Raw genomic sequence first — 21,677 nt, 5'->3', positions numbered from 1 at the left:
TTGGTCTCGGGCTCTGAGCGTGCGCGCCGCGACCGTGTGCGCAGGTGCACGGCAGCGACCGCTGTGCCCGCGCTCTCCGGGGGTGTTCCCGGCCCGATCCGGCGCCAGGAGGTAAGGACGCGGCTGCGGCTTTCCCGGCGTTGGGCCGCCTGCCCAGCACAGGCCCGAGGGGAGACGGGCCGGAGGGGAGGCGGCCCAGGGTCGGCGAGGGCACCGGCCTCCGCGCTCCTGCGTCCCTCCCCGGGCCGGGGCTGGGAGCGCGCGGCTCGGTCAGGAGCCCGGCCCCGCGGGGCTGCGGGCGGAGGGCGGGTGCGCCGGGCACTCGGGCGGGGCCTCCCGCAGCGGGTCCCCGTCGGCGCCGGTCCCGCAGGCCGCTGTGGGCCCCTCCTCCGTCGGCGTGTGTGTTCCAAACACTCTTGTAGACGGGGTTAAAGGGCACATCGGGGCGCGGGGACGCGTGGGAGTCGGGAAGGGGCGCTGGAAACGCGGGAGTGTTCGGAGCGTGCGCGGGGGTCCTGCCCCAGCGCTTCTCCGCCTGACCTTGGCCCTGCGGTGTCGGGGAACCGCCTCTGGGAAACGTGGGGCAGCAGTACCTGCTTTGTAAGGTGGTGGTGGGACTAAGGGTTCCGTCCTCTGAAGCACCGAGAGCTGTGCGTGGCTCCCAGGAAGGGATCCAGGTCGCTAACTATAATGAGAATAAGCTATGATCTTTCCATCATTACGCTTTGACAGTTCTCGGTGAGCCCTGAATGTGTGGTGTCTTCACGTTATTCATTCGTCCGTTTAGTCAGTTTATTGAACATCTGCCAAATGCGTGTCTCAGTTCTGTTCCCTAAGGATATTCCATGATTTTTAACGTCTTATGTAACACGGTTCATTTTACCTTTTAATTTTCTCGTGGTTTAATTTATCCTTAGATGTAACTGTCCAGAGGAGCATAAATCTGTTGGTGGTTTATTCACCAAAAGCCAAGATTTCGATTTGGGTTTCAGTTTAAATCTGTCCCTACAAATTGGCAGTTCCCCCTTTTAGACACTGGATGAATATTGAAAAAAGTCTGTGAGTGTCCTTTATTTTTCTCCTGGTTTTCTCTTCAGGAAAGACATATGGTACTAGTAAAACCAAATGTGCGTTGAAAACATTTTCTTTCTCTTTCTATACATATATATGTGTATACACATGGACTCACATTTGATATTGAGTTAAATAATAAAGCAGAGTATGTGCTTTGATTAACTTTAGTATTATGATGAGTTTATTTAGCATTAGAATCAAGAAGGAACCAAAAATCCTACAATTTCAATGGAATTGTTACTTTTACCTCCTTTAAAAGATCAAACAAAAAGATATGTAAGATTTTTTGAGCAGTGCTGTGTCTGGGCCATTGCTTCACCGATCAACCTTTGTCAAGTGGGCAGTATTATCCCCATTTTAAAGGTGAAGGAGCTGAGACTTAGATCAGCTGAGTAGCTTTCCTAAAGTTACACTGTTGTCAGTGACTGACCCTGGAATCAAGCCCAAGTAGTCTGACCCCAAAATCTGATTTCTGAACCGTGGAATTAGAGCTTCCTTCCTGTCTGACCCCCAAATCTGATTTCTGAACTGTGGAATTAGAGCTTCCTTCCTGTATTCTCCCTGGTTTGATGGAGTCTCTTCTTTAGACTTATTTAGAATTTATGCTAACAAATTTAAAGAAGTCTGTTTCGTATTATGTGTGGCTGTTGCAGTCTTTTTCACAGATTATGAGGGAGAGTTACTAGCTGCAGTTTGTTCCTACTTAATTAAGAAGGAAATCCCCTTTTCTGTTTTCCAGTGTCACTGTTGTAGCTATAGCATACGCCTTGGGGTGATGAGGAGGTTTTTGTTACTCTATGCTACACAGCGAGGACAGGCAAAGGCCATAGCAGAGGAAATATGTGAGAAAGCAGTTGCACATGGATTTTCTGCAGATCTTCACTGTATTAGTGAGTCAGATAAGGTAAGAGCTGTCACTCATGATTTGTGTTGTGTTTTATGCCTTCAAGTACTTTGGTTGGGAAGTCACATTCGTTAACAAAGTAGGACACTAATTGCCACCATAATCTTTTTTTTTAAACACTCAGAAATGTATTTTATCAACTGTGTTGTGAGATTCCTGCCAACTATTTTTTATGCTTAAGTAGATTTGGATTAGACTAAACAGTCTCAAAAATTGAAACAAGTTATTCCTCAACCATAAATGGAGATAGTAGTGGTTGCCTTGTTTATCTCACGAGGTGGCTGTGAGAACAGATGAGATGTGTGTGTTCGCATGCATCTGCACTTTCCACCGCGTGAATCCTGGTGCCCCATTTGTGCTTCCCCCAAATAAAGACCTTGCCATTCATGTCAGAGTTCCTTCAAGTGAAGGACCATGTAATTCTTTTGTGAAATAGAATTTAAAGAAGCGCAAGTATCTGGAGAAGACTCAGTTTCTTTAGGTCAGGGACTCCTGTTTTTTTTTTTACATTCAGTCTTTGCAGAAGTTCCTACCTTAGGATACATAAGATCTTATCAGATTTATGTTCCTCTGTCAGTTATTCTGATTGAGACCTCCAGATTATACTGTTTCATACAATTCAGGCCATAGCAACTAGCAGAGGCTTTTATACCACAAGAGGAGGCGTCAGCCACTAAGCCATCAAATTCAATTTCATACTTCAAAAACTGTCCTGCCTCTACTCTCTCACTCAAGTTCACAACCCCCCCTAGCTTTTCTCACATCTTTGGTTCAAAAGGCTAGATGACAGCAGCACAGGTGAATTATAAACCCAGCTCATAGAAGGAGAACCAGCTAGTTCCTTTATGCAGCAAGGCCGGGGTGACTCCGGATGTAGTCACTCACCCAACAGGGTGTGTCCTGGAGTTCGCCAATCTGGGTAGACTCTGTAATTCTGCAGTAACTTCAAAGTAAATTTACATTGCGGGAGGCATGTGATGGAATACAGCCCGAATCTGTCACTACAAACAAGGACAGAGTCGTTAACCTCATGTGACTAGCCCTGATTCAGCCCCTCGGGGTCACCTCACCACCTGAGTCAGTGGCTGTTTGACAGTGAGGTGAGTAGATTTCTTTTTAATATCCTGTGGCTCATGTTGTTTGCTCTCCCCAGCTGAATGATTTTTCCAATTCTTGTTCCTGATCCAGTTTAAACAGATAACTGTACTTCCTAGGTCATGATAGTCCTTTTCAAGGTGAAGTAACTTTAACAAACTGTAGGAGTTAGTACACAGCTTGTGTAATATCCTGTAAGCATTGACTCGCCTGCTAAATGTTAACTCAAATTCTTATCAGTTATATCAGCGTGAAAAATAAGGTGAATTCCTTAGAGCCAAATTAGATGATATCATGAGCAGTAGAGCTCATGCAGTCGTTATAAATAGAGACAGTGATGTGCTCTATTTGAAATATTTAAATTTGGGTGAAAATTAGAAACTTGATTTGGAAGACTTGGAAATAGTGATGATTTCAGTTTACCCCTGATGTGATATTCTCAGTTTTCTGGAACCCTGAACGAGTGAGGAGTGATTCCTCATAGCTGGGTTCCTTGATACCTGAAGAGAACACTTTTACTTCCCCAACTTGAAAATGCTCTGAGTACCTCTCTTCAGTTATGCCATGTGTGTACAGGGCACTAGGTCTAGACAGAGGAAGCTAAGCTATTGCCTTGCCGATGTAAGTCAAAATACATACAGCAGGAGATCCTTGACGTGGCATCCTTGTTTTGTAGTATGACCTAAAAACCGAAACAGCGCCCCTTGTTCTCGTTGTTTCTACCACGGGCAACGGAGATCCACCTGACACAGCCCGCAAGTTCGTTAAAGAAATACAGGACAAGACACTGCCGGCTGATTTCTTTGCTCACCTGCGGTATGGGTTACTAGGTATGGACAGTATTTGTGCTCTTAGAGTACTCTGTCATTACCGGCTTTAATTCTGGTATCTGAATGTATCTTTCAAAACTATGATATAATTGTATGGGTTTTGTCCTTTTTGTTTTTTTATGTAAATATTTTATGTATGTGTAAGTTTTCACCTACAGCAGCACCTCTGCCGAGCCCCTTGAGTGGTGTTCCTAACCATGGGTGCACATCAGATTCAACAGTGAAACGTTTTTAGAATAATGGAGGCTGGGCACCACCCCAACCTGCTCAAACAGAGTCCCTGAAGGGGCATGGGCAACTCTGTGTGCTGTTGTATTTATTTGTTTATTTTCACAAAAGCTCCCAAGTGGATCTGATATCTTCTCTAGGGGAAAACCAGTCCCCTACGAAGGTGGTTTTCAGTCCCGGTCGCACATTGGCACAATTTTCAACAACGTACGAAAATGTTAATCCGTTTTCTTACCAGGAAGCATAGAAACAATTCTTAATTTATCCAACACAGAAACATAGCAAATGATTGTTTATATTGTAGAGATGCCTCTCTCTGCTCTAGATTAGGGGTCAGTAAACTCTCTAAAGGTCTGGATGATAAATATTTTAGGCTTTGCAGGCCGTGTGGTCTCAACAACAACTACTCAATTCTACTGTTGTAGCTAGAAAGCTACAATAACTGTATGTGAACAAATGCACTTGGCTGTGTTTCAGTAAAACTTTATTTACAAAGAAAGACAGTGAGTGGTATTTGGCCCACAGGCTATAGTTTGCAGACCCCCTGTACTGGATCAGAAAAGTCTGCAGATACAGATATTATGTATTTTTAAACCTATCTAATCCTTGCTTTAAGATTTCCATGTTTTTACACAGATTCATGGAAACGAAAATGTGAAATTTCTTTCTGTTAACAGTGGTCAAAAAGTATGTTTTGTTTCAGTATATCTGGTACTTTTACATTGTAAAATGGAAGAAAATTATTTGCATTCTTAGTATTACTCAAGGAAGAAATAAGAAAACATGAAACTGTACATTTTTCTTCTCCATCTGTAAGAGCGTGGAATGGTGGTGTTTTAAATATTTTATCTGTTCTGTATGTCTTTAAATTTAAACCTTGCTGTGCACTAACGATCTCTCTGGGCTCTAGGTCTCGGTGATTCAGAGTACACGTACTTCTGTAACGGGGGGAAGATAATTGATAAACGGCTGCGGGAGCTTGGTGCCCAGCGTTTCTGTGACACTGGCCATGCGGATGACTGCGTGGGGTAAGAGCTGCGCCCATCGCCCTGCCCTCCTTCCCAGGAAACCCTTGTCCGTACGCTGTGAGAGTTTGCGGGTTTACAGAACGGGTTGACTTGATTTAGCACTGAAACTTTCATCTCGAAAGTCATTTTAGTTTCATTAGGTTTTTAGCTCTAGGACCCAAGAAGATCAGCCAGAGCCTGATTCACCAATTTTGCTGATTTTTCTCTTTTAAGTGCCTCATTCATCTCAGTATGGGTAAATGGAAGAAATGAGAAAAGTTGCTGTAGTGCAGTTAGCTTTATTGTAAAGCATGTAGGTATTTGTAAAAATCAGCATTTTCTTTAGGAACTTGGATGGTGTGCGTGTGCTTTTTCTGTCTGCTGTGCACACAGGAGTGACTGGAGGCAGTTCCTCTCACATGGGGGCACCCAGTGGGCCACGCTTCACCTTCACTGAGAGAACGCAGGTCAGAGGCCCTCACAGCATGCTGGCTCCTTGACTCTCTCTCCCTTGCATCTTAATGACCATCTACTGCCGTGTCAACCAGAGATATAATTTCTGTTTCCATATTTTTATTTATTCTTGTTGTTAAATTCACCCTATGCGCCACTTCTTAAATCCTCTTAATGTATTTATTCAAAGGTCTTACAGCTGTTGTCCTACAACTTAGTCTATCGCTTAACCTTTAACTATTTTAGCCAGATAACAGCACATGCTCTTGAGTGTTTTCCTACCAGGTATATGCATTAAGTAAATATCCACTCACTAGATCTGTGCTTATGAATAATAGCAAATTCAGCATGTCTGCTTTCTGCGTGTTACCACCTTGCACAAGCATGTTGGAGGCACTTCTCTTTCCCTTAACTTACCTCCACTTAACTCACCCTTTGCGTCCACTCCGTCCGTCATGTTCTGCAGCTGCGATGCCATGGATTTTTTCCATCACCCCAGTGTGCATGTTCTTAACGGTGTCAAAGCTCTACTGTATTTCCTTGTATGCTGCCTTTTAGTTTTGTCCCTTTATATTGGGCTTCCCCCGCCTTGAACTTTGTTGGCGTTCAATATTTATTGTCCTGTAGGAGCTATTTAATTGCTAACTCCTTGTATAATCCATTAGGCCTGTCACTCCGTCTTGTATTCTACTTCCTCTTCAAAGGCTTTCAGTTCCCATGTTCATTTATTCCATCAAGTGTTAAAAGCCAAGTTTATATTTCAGCAGCCTGAATCTCTTAAATTTTCAACCTAACTACCTTATTTGAATTTTCCCTTTTCTAAAATTAAAATTGCTTCAAGACGACATCCTGGCTTAATGTACCAACCACCACATTTAAGGGGTTAAGAATGCAGACCAGAGTTCAAATACTTGAGTTCAAATCCTTGACTCCCCCACTTACTGCCGGTGAAACCATGGTCAGACCACTTAAACCTTTTGTGCCTCAGTTTCTCCCTCTGGAAAAGATAAGAATATGTGTATTGTGGAAGGTTCTTGGGAAGATGAAATAAATTAATACAGATGTCCTCTTAGAGGAAGGACTGCCATATAGTAAACACTCAGAGAACATTAGCACTCTCTCTGATTATGAGTATTATTATCTTAGTACTTCTGAGTTGTGGGAATGGTGTTTTAAATACAGCTGTCATTATTGGACCCATAATTTTATATACTTTTCCAGGGCTCCAGAGGGATAGATGTATTGTATAACCAAATTTCGAGCTGTGTACTTTGTGAGCACCTAACAAATATAATGAAATTATAGCCATAAGAAGATAGAGGTCTAAGTGTGCTTCCTCTTAGTTGTCATTTAGCTTTATGAATTGGAATTTAGTTGATACCTCTTTGAGTTGTGATTAAAAATGACAAAGATGCTATTTGCATGGTCCTGATGCGGTCTTTCGTATCTGCTCAGGGACTGAAGGAGTGGTGGTGTTGACTTATCCTATTCTGTTAGCACTAAGTAGACTGCTGCATTTTAAAATGTGTTAATGATTAATTCAACTTCCCTAAAGGATGATTGCTTTTTTCCCCTATGGTCAGCCTCCCTGGAAAGTTTACCAAAAAAAATTGTTTGCAACTGAAAGAAGGTTTGAGCTATTTACTTAGTCTAAAGGTTAGCATTAATCCAGAGTTATTTCTTAGTGTTATTTTAACCTATAGGAAGAAATCAGTAAATTACCTAGGCAAAATGATGGTGCATTCGATTGATAGAATTACCATGTGTGATGTTAGGGTAGTCTTAGATTTTGGGTAAGTTCTGTTAGCCTCATCAGAATTTAGAATGTCTGTTTAAAATTACAACTTAAAGATTACTGTTTCTATTTTAGGACATTAAGAGAAATCACATTCCTATTAGCTATTACTAGAATATCTCCGTTTCTGTTCTCTGACCTTTATACATGGTCATATTTTTTACACCTCAGTGCTAATGAACACATAATGTTCTGTTTTTTAACTTAATTTTTCATTAGTATTTTTTGTATTCTGAATAGTCATCATATTTAGTATTTTTGACAGTTGCATAGCATTTTGGCAAATGGACAGACTGCCATTATCCCATTATTATGTATTTAAGTGGAGAATTTAGACATTTATTTTTTTTTCCTTTTTTATTACAATAATCCAGTTTAGAACTTGTGGTTGAGCCATGGATTGACGGACTCTGGGCTGCCCTCACGAAGCATTTTATGTCAAGTAGAGGAAAACAGGAGATGAATGGAGCTCTCACAATGGCATCTAATGGCTCCTGGAGGACAGACCCCATGAAACCGGAACTGTTACACATCGAATCACAAGTGGAACTTCTGAGATTAGATGATTCAGGAAGAAAGAATTCTGAGGTTTTGGAACAAAATGCAGTGAACGGAGGTCAATCAAATGCTTTGGTTGCAGACTGTGAGTCTTCACTTACCCGTTCCATACCTCCACTTTCACAAGCCTCTCTGCATATTCCTGCTTTACCACCAGAATATTTACAGGTACATCTGCAGGAGCCTCTTGGCCAGGTAAGCAGTTTTACTTCATGCTTCATGCTATATTTTATCTTACCACAGGTGTTTTGTTTATTTGTATTTTTTTATTACAACAGAGGTTAATAGACTTCGGCCTATTGGCCAAATGTGGTCCACCACCTCTCTTTGGTAAATACAGTTTTACTGGAACACAGGCGTGCCCATCCATTGACATGTCTGTGCCTGCATCTGTGCTACCGTTGTGGAGTTGAGTAGTTACTGCAGTGGCCTGCCACGCGTCCATTACAGAAGTGGTTGTGTTATTATATTACGTCTGTCTTCGAAGAAGTATATGGTTAAGAGCTCAGTTTCTCCAATATTTTGGAGAATTAACTTCTTGGTTTCTCTTTTTAGATGTGAGTCAATCAAGGGCAAGTTGTTGTGGGCGGTCAGGAAATTATCTTAGCAACTAAACTTGAAGGACTTATTTGCCGTAAAGTCTCTTTCCCAGTGCGGATTTTTGGAATCTTGCATACTCTACTTTGGAGATTATTCTTTCTCTTGATAACATCTTATAGACCTGTTTTTGTCTATATTGAGTTTTCTTTTGTTTTTTATTTTTTTTGGCCTGGAGTATTTTTCCTATCAATAAATAAATGACTTTAAAGTGGTCTGTAAATTTTTGAGCATCAGGTTGAATAATAACTAATTTCTTCCCATGACTGCCAGTATATGGTACCCTGAAATTTCTTCCTGCATCCTTAGAGCAAATTTCCAATGCAGCCAAGCCGTCTTTGTTTAGAGTGGCTGACTGGAGTTCCGTTTTCTTACATGAACCACACCCTCAATGCAGCAATCATGGTTTCTCGTCTCTTGTTTTCTTATTTTTAATGAAGAAAGACTTAGACATTTGGGAAACAATTTAAGTACAGCTTTCTAGTATATTAGAACTGTTCACAAACACCTGATACAATAGCAGTTTTTTAGCATATTTTAATAGTATCTTTCTAAAGCGTTCAGGTAAACAGGTATGTTTTTATGTAAACAACTATGGGTTATTGTTTTTGTGGTTGTACTTCCTTATTTTGTGAGTTAAGTGATATAATTACGGTAAGTACATTTTAGTTGGCTTTGGGAACAGACACAGCAACTCTAGTAAACATGTGACCCAACTGGCGGGAGCAGAGTACAGACATGGTAGAGCCCTTATCTGTGTGCCACAAGGATGGATACACATGGCAGAAGGCACAGCGAGCGCCGATTGCTCTGACAAGGTGCTTCAGTTAGGAGGAGGATCTGTAAGAGTTTCTTTCATAGTAGGTGTCATTAATAGACTTCAGTTGTTAATTGGTAATGTGGTTAAAAGATTTTTGAAATCTCAACCATTTAAGGGAAACTTGTATAAATCTGCTTAAAGGCTAAACTTAGAGGGCAAGGGATTGGAAAAGATTTTTTTTTAGGCATCCTCTTGCGATCATCACCTTGGGGAACTGGGGGTGTTGGTGGAACTAGATTTGGCAGAGTGGGCAGCTGAGCTTTAGTGCAGTCTCAACTAGGACCTCAGCCAGTCTCACTCCATACAGCATCTTTTCCCCATCACTGATGTCTCCACTGCTGTGGGGTCTCTGGATTGTATGATCCAAGCAGCAGGGCCTCGTATCAGCTCTTGGAGCTGCTGCAAAGCCCTTTCTCTCCTGCTCTCGGCCCCACTCAGAGTTGGCTGCCTTTCGTGTCACCTGGTGTTTGGGTTAGAGTAGTAATCCCACTTACGGATGTGCTGCCTCACATCCTAAAGAGGCCTACCAGGTGTTATGCTTCTCTCTAGGAGAAGTGAGGTACAAGATGCAGTAGTGTATTCTTACTGGGGAAAGGTGTCCTAACCTGCCCCAGACTGTTGGACTCCTGAAAATTATACTTACAGTTCGGGTCCTTCAGTCTGCATGGCGCATGAGGTCTTCCAAAGACTCCAACGTACTGGCCACTTCTTGCTCATTCAGTCAGATTAGCATAATGTCATTGCTATAGTAGACTAGTGTGATGTTTTGCTGAATATCCAGATGGTCCACATTTTTTTAGACTGTCTTATAATAGTAGGCAGGAGCGGGGCCGGCTCTGTGGCCCAGTGGTTAAGTTCGCATGCTCCTCTTCGGCTGCCCAGGGTTTCGCTGGTTCGCATCCTGGGTGTGGACATGGCACCACTCATCAGGCCACGTTGAGGCAGTGTCCCACATGCCACAACTAGAAGGACCCACAACTAAAAGTATACAACTATCTACTGGGGGTATTTGGGGAGAAAAAGCAAAAAAAAAAAATAGGAGCGTTATCACAGCCTTGAGGCAAAATTGTAAATATCTACCATTGTCTGTTCCAAGTGAAAGTATCTGGTTCTCTTTAGGGATAGAGATGGAAAAGAGCACATTAGCTAAATCCTGCCCATATGCCACGTGCCTGCGGCCCTGTAAATCTGCTCTATCAAACGAAACCATCCAGTATGGAGGCCACAGTTGGGGCTGCTGCTGGTTTACTGTTATCCCCCAGGATCTATCTGGTTTTTGCAGAGACCAGACTTGTGAGTTAGATGGAGATATGATAGAGAGCATCCTCATATCCCTTAGATTTTTAAGGATGGTATTGATACTTGTCATTCCTCCCAGGGTGCTGTATCGTTTTTCATTTTCTATCTTGGTGAGGGGAGAGGACAGTGTCAAATTACGAGGCTTCCTCTTGGCCTTCCTCACTGTGGTAGCTCTTACCCCACAGGTCAGCAATCTATTTTGCAGGTTGCGCCAACTACCAAGTGACCACAGGAGGATCCAGGACCCAGTGGACCCGTTAAGCCAGACTTGGACCAGGGCTCCATTTACTGCCTGGCCCCATAGGTCTCACTGTATACATGGACCTGATGACACTTTGGGTTCCTGAGTAACAGCATCAACTCCGTCCCTCTTCTAGAGGTCCCTGAAGTATCTGGGCATTCCCCTTTGCCCACTGTACATTCATCCCTTGGGAGAAGGACAGTAGGAAGCATTGCTGAGTACAGTTTCTGTGCTGTTGCAGAGGCCCTCCTCCTGGGGGCCTACTCTCTCCCAAAATCAGTGGGCGTCTGGAAACGCTCAGGTCCAGAAACTGGGCAAGAGATCTTGAATTTTCACTGGGGCAGCTGTCTGCAGCTTCCTGCTCATGGCTTCCTGATTTCTTTTCACTGTGAGGATTGATCTGGTTCCCATGAGGCTGCCTGTTTATTTTGACCCTCAGGATGCCATGTTCTCACCCATCTCCACTAATTCTGAAAGTCAGGCCCCTGGCCACCCCACCCCTCCAGCCTTCCTACTCCTATGATGATTGTGACCTCTGGCTTTGCTGGCTCAGTGCTACCACCTTCCTCTGTTCTTTGGGGGTCCATGCTTTCCTGTTGCTGTTAGCTCTGGCCAGCTGGGAGGCCAGTCACGAATTTCTCAGAGATGGTGGTGCCCCTCGCACCAGCACAGGCCTGTTGGCCTTGGCAGTGGTGTGTTCTCTGGGTCTCTAGGGAACATCGTCATCTGCTGGGTTTTGGCCCTACATAGTTTTATCCACTCTGCTAGACCCACTTCCTGGAGTCTGTTAATCCTGTCTTCCAATGCTGGCCATAGAAGTCTTGGCAATTCTGACTCACTTAGTGCAGGTTCTTGCTTCTTCCTTGTTCTCGTAGCTGTGCTGTCAACATATTCACATCATCTCGAGGGTTTCTTGCCAGGGTGTTAAAGCCTGTGTCCTAGGAGAGTGTCCCAATTAGGAACACTCCTGTGTGCAAATTTATGTTCTGCCCTCTTGGCCTGGGACCCCAGCATTCTGTCTTGTGCCTACTCTTCTGGCGCATATTGCTGTGTCCTGTACTTTCTCAGAGTGTAGTCCCTTGCCTGCCTTCGCTGACCCAGCACATCTGCCTCCTGGTGTATTGTGACTTCACCCTAGTTATTGACCCTGCAGCCGGGAGAGGAGATGGGGTGCAGGGGTGGCGGCATGGATATATCATGCAGGGCAGAGGTCCCTGTGTTGTCTTAGTGAAAGAAGGGAATTCTTGCTGTTAATAGGAAGGAGTGGCCACTCCTGCAGGCTCCAAGAGTTAAGGGAATCTAGGGATTCAAGATTTCTCAACCCACTTGTCCGTCTCCCAGCCTTCAGGTTCAGGAGTCCATTCTTTGCCTATCAGAGTCGGTCTGTAGCTTTCTCTGCCCTCAAGCTGCAAGAGATGAGTGCTTCCTTGTACACTACTGAGGATGTCTTCTAGCTTTCACACTTACTTTTTAATTGTTGACTAATTTTTCTCAGGGTTTTACATTTTTTTCAGAAGTGTCCAGGAAGCTTAGAAGTATCCCCCCAGTTCCACAGGCCTTCTCAGTACCATTTCCTCGTAGTTCTCAAGCACCTGATTCAGCGCATCAGCTGCTGCGTTCCCTCTCACTGGTACACAATCCCGCTTAGTTGTCGCACTGTTGCCTCGTGCTGTCTGTCTGCACTGCCAGCCAGATATGGAACATTCCCATCAATGAGAAAGCTCTGTTGAACAGCGCTGCCCACCACTCTTGAGAGTTCTTGTGATCATCCACACAGACACCTGCCAGCCTTAAGCATCTGTCATTTCGTTTAGAATCTCCTTCCTGAAATCTGCATGCATACTATTGCTTTTTGCATACTTCATTAGGAAGACTGTTAGATCTTTATGTGAACACACTAATATTTGGTATTTTCAGTATGTATTTCAGAAATCCTAATGTCCAGTAGACAAGGAGTTTAAACTATGGATGAACTTCTTTTCTGCAAGATTGCGATGCATATGTCTGTAGCCATTTACCTTAGAAAAGAATGCTCAAATGGCCAGTAAGTTTCTTAAGATCCTACAGATCTCATGTAGTCACTAAGCGAGGCAGTGGTAAGTATAATTGAAGATGGTGTTTAGTAATATTTTGTCACATTTGTTTCTCAAGGAGGAAAGCCAGGTATCTGTGACTTCAGTGGATCCAATTTTTCAAGTTCCAATTTCAGAGGCAGTTCAACTGACTACAAATGATGCCATAAAAACCACTCTTCTGGTAGAATTGGACATTTCAGTAAGTTACAAGATTTATTTCTCGGCACAGTTATGTTGTCAAGAAGTGAAGAGACTTGTGTGGTGTTCTAGCCTGTATACTCAGGAAGAAAGAGTCTCTCAGAGGACAGCTGGACCTCTCTTCTGGACCTATCATCTTTTCTCCCCACCTCACACCTGTTTTCTTTTCACTTCAGGGAGGGACTAAAATGAGGAGTGACTGGAGGTGATTCAGCTTGAGAGAATAGTGTTGCTGCCTTACTCATTAAGTCACCAAAGGATAATGGAATCAGAAAAGCATTTTCCATATAAGAAGAGTCCCAGGGAGGAAGCTGTTCACCTGAGGTCAGCCAGCTAGTTGGAGCTCAGACTAGAGTCACATAATGGTTCATATCTCATTCCTTTGAGAATCTGGAAAAAGTCACAGACCCCTCCCCAGAGAAATGATTATATATAAACATTTTGCATACGGTGTCAGGGAGATATGTACTACATCTCTGAATTCCAACCATGAGCCCTTCTCCCACCCGCCATCGAAATCCATTGACCTCAGCTTAAGAAACTGATAATCCTGAAACTTTGGTGCTTGAGTACACCTTCAAAGTCGTGTAGCTTGCCTCTTTATTTTGAAGAAGGTCCTGAGAAGTGAAGTGGGTTATGCTTTCAGAAAAGAGCACATCAAGGTTGTATACGTAGATGTAATTAAACTTCTAATAGAAAAAAAGAAATATGACAGGTGTCAAAACTAGATGGTTTTGTTTACATTCTATGGAGTAGCTCTGTTACTTCTTTTGAACATTTTAATCCATATTGTTAAATATTCTCTGTACACCAAAGCATTTTACTTTTTATTCTGCTGTTGTACACTTTTGTCATGAAGAGGCAAGGGTGGGCTGATTAGTGGGTCCAGTCTGTCTCCCTCCCAGGCTAGGACTGCGAGCAGGTGTAGTCAGACGCCCCTTTCCGGAACCCTGGGCTGCGTTTTGCCTCCGTCTGTCCATAGACGTGCTGTGGGAAGTGGCTCTGCCTCCAGCCTGTGTCTGTTCACAAGCTAGATGGTAGAACGTTTTATGCTCATTAAGGGAAATACAAAGTGTCCTCTCTCACCCCTGTTCCTCTCCAAAGGAAAGAAGAAAGAAAATTGAAAACACTGCCAACAGCCTTAAGTAGTTTCTTTTGCTCATAATGTGTGTGTGCCTGTATGTATGTTTTCATAAGAGGGATGTTTACGTGGGTTATTAAAACACTACCTACTGAGGTCCCTGACTCTGTAGAAAAGAAGGGCTTAATTTCCATTCTACACATAGGCAGCAATGCAGGGCAGAACGCTGGATAACTACGTGATTTCTTTTTCACAGTACTCCTAATAAAAAGTATGTTCAGTTAGTTGGGCTTATTTGTTATTTTTTTACAACTAGCATTGTTTTGTTTCTAATTTGTATATTAAAATGGTCATATAATAAAAACTGTCTTTTTGTTACCCCACAACTAAAAGTCTAACCCATGCGATTTTTTTCTTTCATGTTGGTTCTTCTCTAGAAAACAGATTTTTCCTATCAGCCTGGAGATGCCTTCAACGTGATCTGTCCCAACAATGATTCTGAGGTACAGAACCTCCTACAAAGACTACAACTTGAAGACCGAAGAGAACACCGTGTCCTCTTGCAAATTAAGGCAGACACAAAGAAGAAAGGTACACCCTGAGCTCCTACTTCTTAGGGCATCCTTGGGCCAACAGATCAGAGGTGACAAGCGTGAGTACCTCCCTCCCATCCAAGGCCCTGTGTGGTTGCATGGATGCCCCGAGAGTCGGCCATGTGTCAGTGAGCAGGACAGAGGTGCTCGCTGGTCTTGCTGGCTTCTTAACTTCCACATCAGTTGCACTGAATGGGATGATGAGGGATTCCATGCTTATTGGACACTTAGGGACATTAAAAGTGAATGTAACTGTAGTCTTGGAGAAGCGGATTGGTTAGTGGGCTGGTTTGATAGTTTGCTTTTTGCAGTTAGCATTATTTTGTTTCTAAGTTCCTATGTTAAAATCATCATGCAGTGAAAACTATTGTTATATGAACCTTTATAGAAAGTTGTTTTCCTGTTATGTTTATTTCTCATAGCATGTTTATTCTTATTATGTAAAAAATAATTGTTTTTTCCGTAATTAGAGGAAGTCTTCTTTTATTTATTTGCTTGAATTTTCAAGTGGAGTTCAGACAGTTCTAAAATTCTTTCTGAAATAATATGTAATTTTAGTGGACCACTGCCATCTTTTGGCTTTTTTGTTCCTTGGTTTTGGGAACCAAGGAAAGGAAAGGATAATTTTCCTTTTCTTTGTTTGATGTGCCTAGATTTGATAGATACAGCTAATAGTATAATGCTTTTGAATTTGTAATTATTTTTTTGTAAGGTGGGTTCTGCTGCTGTATTCATTTTGGGGGATTTTTTTGACTGAGTAAACATCGCCACAAATCGTATTACACTTTGATAGCCCTGTAATGTACATTACTACAGTTAATTGTGCTTTCGTTTTCTTCTTCATCTCCTGTGTCATGAACTCCTCCCTGTACCTGCAAAGGCGCATCCTTGCCCCAACATGTACCTGAGGGATGTTCTCTCCAGTTCATTCTTACCTGGTGCCTTGAAATACGAGCAGTTCCTAAAAAGGTATTTTTGTTTCTTCCTTGAGTAAATATTTAAAAGTACAGTCAGCTCCGTGTAGGATTTATTAAGTTTGGTCTTTGACCTTTGCAGGCTTAGAAAATGTGATCTTCATAGCATGTTTTCAAAATCATTCCCAAGAGAGTGTGGTATCTTTATAGGTGTCATTGTCACAGACAAATATTTTTACTTTGTGCTTTTATTGAATTTTGGTTTCTACTGAAAAGAGATTTTTTAGAATAGGGCTTTTTCTTAGACTTCTATTAGACATGAACTTGATGTAGTGCATTAATCGGTGATGAAAGTGACCTGGATGACCTTGTTTATCCAGCTGCACCTTGACACTCTCTAATTGACGACAGGAAGCTATGAAAGTGTGGGCTTTCCTCCCTCCTGCCTCCTCTTTACTGTTAAGATTCCTTTTGTGTAAACCTCTGTAATTATTTCTGGTTAAGTTAGAATTCTTAAAGAAAAACATAAGGGTTTTGGTGGGCATATTGCTATTTGGATGAGTTTGGAGATAGAACAATCCACTAGATGTCAGTATTAGGCCAGGAACTACTGATTCCTCTGTCTCTCCAGCGGCTGGTAATGGGTAAACTTTCCAGGCTGGGCTTTGCCAGACTCGTATCGCCAAAGGGCAGGAATCCTGCTGTTGTTGGGCCGCCCTCCCCGCAGTACAGCTTTCATTAATGTGGTCCAGACCCGCCAACCTGGCCCGCCAAAGTGGGGTGCACTGGACTTAACTACGCCGTGAGGCCGGCCCCTAGAGTTGCTATTTTAAAAGTATTTATAATTTAAAGTTTAGTAGTGTTTGTCAGGTTCTCTACAAACAGTGCAATATTTTCTACTTTAGTACTGTAAATTTTCTATAATTAGAAAGTGAAAAATATTTTAAAGGATTTATAATTGCCACTATTTTAGCCTGTAAGTTAGGAAATTTTGTTGGCTTTGAGAATTTGTGATGGAAAGTGTTCTTATAAACTGTTATCTGACCAGAGATCCAGACAGAGACGCAGGTGCCATTCATTCCAGAGTTTGCCGAGTGCCCGTGCTGTTTGGCTCTGTATCGAGCACTTTAGCTTGTTAGTCTCTGGGTCGTTTAGGCAGGAATTCTTAGCTAAACCCGGGGACACCTGTGACCCCCATGAAAACGGCTGTGTCGTCCATTCGTGACGTGATGGTGCTTGAGCCGTGGAATAGAAAGTAGCAGTCCCCGTCAGTCCCCGTGAGCACCTCAGATAGCATTTGACACAAATTACTTGCGGAGGTACTTTGTTCCTAAAGAACCCTTGAGTAATAACAGCTGTATAGGTCGTGTAATGGATAAGCTTAGAAGTGCATTGAAACCAAAAATTGTCATTAGCAAGTTTGATCTTTTGTCCAAGAGTTTGGGCTTGGTTTAGTCTTTGAGACTTGGGATTTGCGACTTTGTTTTGCGTTTATTTCTCAAAGAGGCTGCCTGTACATCAGTGCCCTTGGAGCTCAGGTGATGTTCATATTCTCTTTCCACAATGAATCTGAGGTGACTAAGAGTCCACGTATGGTTCTTGCTGTTCTGGCCCATGCCGTCTCTTCAGCCATTTGTCCCACGTCCATGCTGAACTGCACGTGGTCCCCAGGAGCGCTGTGCCTTTGCCTGCCTCCTGTGCCTTCCCGTAGCCGTGCCATCTGTTTAGCCGCTCTTCGCTTCCCTTCTTTCACGTGGCCAGCCTTCACCTCCGTGTGTGTCCTGGGAAGCCCTGACATCCTGCGCGTGCCCCTGATGGGGCGGTTAGCCTATTGCACACTGATTACTCCTTGACTTCTGTTGCTCTCAGCAGCCTGTCAACTCTTATGGGCAGGCGAGGTGTCATGTTGTCCCCAGTGCCTCACCACCCATTGTCTGTCACATAAAGAGCACTTAATGGTTGTCAGGTGTCAAAGTCTAAGTTGTCATCATCAGCTAAGACAAGAACAAGTATTGTGTCCAGAGATGAAATATTGAGTTATGAGACTTGCTGATTATTCTCACTCAGATGACCTGACATGTTGTTTGAGATCATACTTGAGGCTGATTAGGTCAGTTCGGGATGTAGGGAAAGTGACCAAAAATAGAATGTAAAAGTGGGTTTTCCTAACAGACTGACATTAAAGCAAGTAGCAAATTAAATTCTTTTTTCCTGGCCTAGTGGCTCTCTCACTTTTTCTTGAATAATTGGGCATATCCCCAGGTAGATAATAACCAAATATTCTAACAGCCGTAACCACAGAGCACTTGGTAGTTTGTCTGCTTCCTTTGCTTTGGCCACAGGCATTTTTGCGAGCCCTGGTGGACTACACCAGCAATGGTGCAGAAAAGCGAAGGCTGCAAGAGTTGTGCAGTCGACAAGGAGCGGCCGACTATAACCGTTTCGTAAGAGATGCCCGTGCCAGCTTGTTAGACCTCCTCCTCGCTTTCCCGTCCTGCCAGCCACCCCTCGGTCTCCTGCTCGGTGAGTATGCTCACGGTCACCTGAGTGCCGATGGCGCTGATGTGTGGGCAGCCTCTTGGAGAAAGGACAACGGCTGCTCACGCACCGCAGTCTGGATTCTGTGCTGGCATGTGGGAACATGTCTGAGTGAACTGTGATCAATAAGTAAACATCCTACAGTTGTCTTCAGGGTGCCTTGACTTCTGAACTGCCTTCCAGAAGTTGCAAAGGATCCCTCTTCCAAGGTTCTTTTCTTTCCTTATTTTTAGTTCTACCGTTGTCACTATCATTTTCTTTCTTAATATTAGCCAGTCTGAATTCTCTTGTTTTGCTCAGCATTCAGCATCTTGTCTATTAATTTTGCTATTTTTGAAAAAAGCCAAATTTTATATAAAAACAAGCTTTCCAAGGGGGAAAAACCCTATCTTTTTTGAAGATGATGAACATCCATTTTAATTGATGGAGGTTGATAAAGCGTACACTCTGTGTGCAGGGTACAGAAATGCCCCCATATGGGCAGGTCCATGTTTAGGAATATTCAGGAGCAAAAGGGGTGTCCTCATGTTGTCCCAGTGCAAACCTCAGGGTGCCTCTACGCGTTCAGCTTGGGGAGACCTCCCACAAAACACTCAAATGTAAGTTCGTCATGTTTGTTGTCCCCATTGTCTCTTGGGTCCCCATCCCCCAACAGAAGAGACTTCGGGTCCTCTCTGAGGACCGGCGTCGAGGGAGGGCTTTCAGGGGCAGTCCCAGTAAGGGGTGGAGACCTTTACGAGGCACGAAGACTGTAGGCATTTTATAGGATTTTTAAATCTTTATTTCTTTCCTATGCTTGTAGTTTTGTTATTTCCTCTCTGTGTTCCTGTACTGATACGTAGTAAAGTCCTGAAAGTTTGCCCTTGTCCTCGGTGACTGGAGAACGCATGTGGACTTGTACTGTTAGGCCCCCAAGGCCCCTTTTGCTGCCCGCACAGTTCAGGGCCCTCTCCTTTACAGGTCACTGCCGGCTTTCTTTCCCTCTTTATTTTTTGGTGTCCTGTTATCTTCCCTTTTTCTCAAAAGGGTAAAAAAGTGTTACTAAGTGTTCTTCCTGCCTTGCTGTGTTCACACGGACGCTCCTGCCCTTTTCAGTGGAGTCTTTAGCGCTAACAGAGGGCGTGGGGTCGAGATCAAGCTCATGCAGGGAAGTGCTAAGAAGGCTTCTGACGCTCGCATCCCAGAAGATTAGGTGTCCGTTCTTTTCATGGCATTTCTGTTACCTTTTTTTAACTTTTGTTTATCATGTATTACATAGTTATGTAAAAAAATAAAGGCATTGTGACTTATAAAAATTTAAATTATTTTCTGATTGCTTTAAAAAAACAATATTTATCTAAAGCTTAGTATTACGTTCAACCCTCTATTAAATCTTATTCTGTTATTCATTATGACTCAAAGCCATTTTAGAAATGTCTTCCCAAGTTTTTGCTAGATAACTATTAAAAATATAACATTGAACACAGGAAAATTCAAATTTTTTAGTGGACAATTAGGTTTTCAAATAGTGGTTCCTTGACTTGCTTTTAGAAGAGCACCTACGTGTGTCGAAACCACTGGTTTTCTGGATAATTTGATATTAAAAATGTTCACTACTATACTCCCCTTTTTTTAATTATTATGTAAATATAAGAAGGGAAAATATTTCAAGCCTGAGTATTTCCCATAAGCCTTAAAATAGTGGCCCTTAATCTTTTGGGGGTTATCATCTTATTTAGGATATGAAAACTTTAGATACTTCTCCCCAGAAAGCTACACACGCACATGACTGAAGCCCATTCACGGACCCTGTTCTTATTATCCTTCGGTTTAAAAAAATAGCCTGAGGTAGAAATACTGATTTCAGATTAGGGAAACACAGTATGTCTCGTCTCTAATGTTAGGAATTGGAAAAAAGTATTTAGTGATATTTTACTTAGACATAGTGAATTTATGTATGCTCTAAAATATGATTTTTTTTTTTTCAGATTTTATTTTTCCTTTTTCTCCCCAAAGCCCCCTGGTACACAGCTGTATATTTTTAGTTCTGGGTCCCTCTAGTTGTGGCATGTGGGATACCACCTCAGCATGGCTTGATGAGCGGTGTCATGTCTGCACCTGGCATCTGAACCGGCGAAACCCTTGGCCGCTGAAGCAGAGTGCAGGAACTTAACCACTTGGCCAGGGGCTGGTCCCTAAAACATGATTTAAAACTAAACATGTTATTTTGAATATTGAAATAAAACAGGATTCAAATTCAGACCTTGAATTTTTTACCCTTTACATATAACATTGTCAGTAGAAGTGAATTAATAATTGCTTATTTTTTTTTTCTAGAACATGTTCCTAAGCTCCAACCCAGACCATATTCATGTGCAAGGTACTGATACTTATTAACGTAACATATAGCATTTTTCTCCTAAAATAATATAAAACTCCAGCTTCCAAATCCTTAGTAGCTACAGATTCATTCATTGAAAATTTACCCAATTTATGGAACACAGTAGTGGGCATGGTAAGAAATAAAGAAGACCAATCTTAGAGCTCTTGTCCTCCAGGAATTTCATGGAGCATAGAATCATCAGTGGCTCCCCTGGTCCAGAGCCTTGTTCCCGCTTAGGGCAGCACGTCTCCTTTTGGTGTGCCCAGCTGCTTTTCTGGGTGGTGGAGAAGGGCGGGAAGAAGGAGGAAAGTTTGTAGAACTCTTACCTACTTTTTCAGGCAAACAGGTCATTGGAAACTTCCCAGGGTTCTATCACAAAAGGAGGGAGGGGAGCTTTTAAGTAAGTCAGAGAGCTCTTCTGAGGAATTAGAAAGCAGATTAGAGCCCATGAGGAAGTATTTTCTCACTGTAATAATAGAGACTTATATTGGCTGGAGTGTATTAGTCCTAATACAGAATTTAAAAGCACATTTCTGTCTTTGCAGCTCCAGTCTGTTTCACCCAGGGAAGCTTCGTTTCATTTTTAACGTTGTGGAGTTTTTGTCTAACACCGCGACGGTGGTTCTGCGGAAGGGCGTGTGCACGGGCTGGCTGGCCACGCTGGTGGAATCACTTCTTCAGCCACACACGTGTGCGTCCCATGCAAATGGCGGGAGAGCCCTGGCTCCTGAGGTACTGGAGTGTTAGTTTTGGCGTCATCAGAATGGTGCTCTTTGCCTGGATAGAAAAAACAATGTGGTCTCCCCTGCATTCTCCATTTCCGTCAAATTACTCAAAGGAAAATTTATGCCATACTTGAATTTTAAAATCTCTGTTGGAAAGTCAGGAGAACCTTATACTCACTATGAAATAGTCCATGTAATTCCTAAATGTGTAAAGCATGACTTGTATATAATGCAGTCTTTTTCTCCTCACTTGTCACATTCGTAGAAGACCTTTTCTGTTAGTATTCTTG

General features: G+C 42.8%; 1 protein-coding gene across 3 annotated transcripts in view; it reads left to right on the top strand.

Annotated features, from left to right (window-relative positions):
• The first annotated feature begins 3 nt into the window (after window positions 1-3).
• MTRR (5-methyltetrahydrofolate-homocysteine methyltransferase reductase) overlaps window positions 4-21,677 on the top strand; it is a 30,361-nt gene continuing 8,687 nt past the window's right edge. For 2 of the 3 annotated variants that reach the window (XR_011530472.1, XM_008507108.2), the window contains exons 1-11: window positions 4-111; window positions 1,814-1,978; window positions 3,750-3,903; window positions 5,042-5,159; window positions 7,761-8,139; window positions 13,053-13,175; window positions 14,693-14,846; window positions 15,729-15,817; window positions 18,105-18,285; window positions 20,617-20,659; window positions 21,208-21,394. Coding sequence is in view for 2 of the 3 variants with exons in the window: in XM_008507108.2 (XP_008505330.1) it covers window positions 1,850-1,978; window positions 3,750-3,903; window positions 5,042-5,159; window positions 7,761-8,139; window positions 13,053-13,175; window positions 14,693-14,846; window positions 15,729-15,817; window positions 18,105-18,285; window positions 20,617-20,659; window positions 21,208-21,394 (1,557 nt within the window). In the remaining variant the exon portion in view is untranslated. Of the gene's footprint in view, window positions 112-320; window positions 739-1,813; window positions 1,979-3,749; window positions 3,904-5,041; window positions 5,160-7,760; window positions 8,140-13,052; window positions 13,176-14,692; window positions 14,847-15,728; window positions 15,818-18,104; window positions 18,286-20,616; window positions 20,660-21,207; window positions 21,395-21,677 lie in introns of those variants that run through there. The other variant, XM_070587223.1, reaches the window with a different exon arrangement.

Source organism: Equus przewalskii, chromosome 20 (genome assembly GCF_037783145.1).
Source record: "Equus przewalskii isolate Varuska chromosome 20, EquPr2, whole genome shotgun sequence".
Lineage (NCBI taxonomy): Eukaryota > Metazoa > Chordata > Mammalia > Perissodactyla > Equidae > Equus > Equus przewalskii.
The sequence above is the reverse complement of the archived record's forward strand: the minus strand, read 5'-3'. Positions and strand labels throughout refer to the sequence as shown.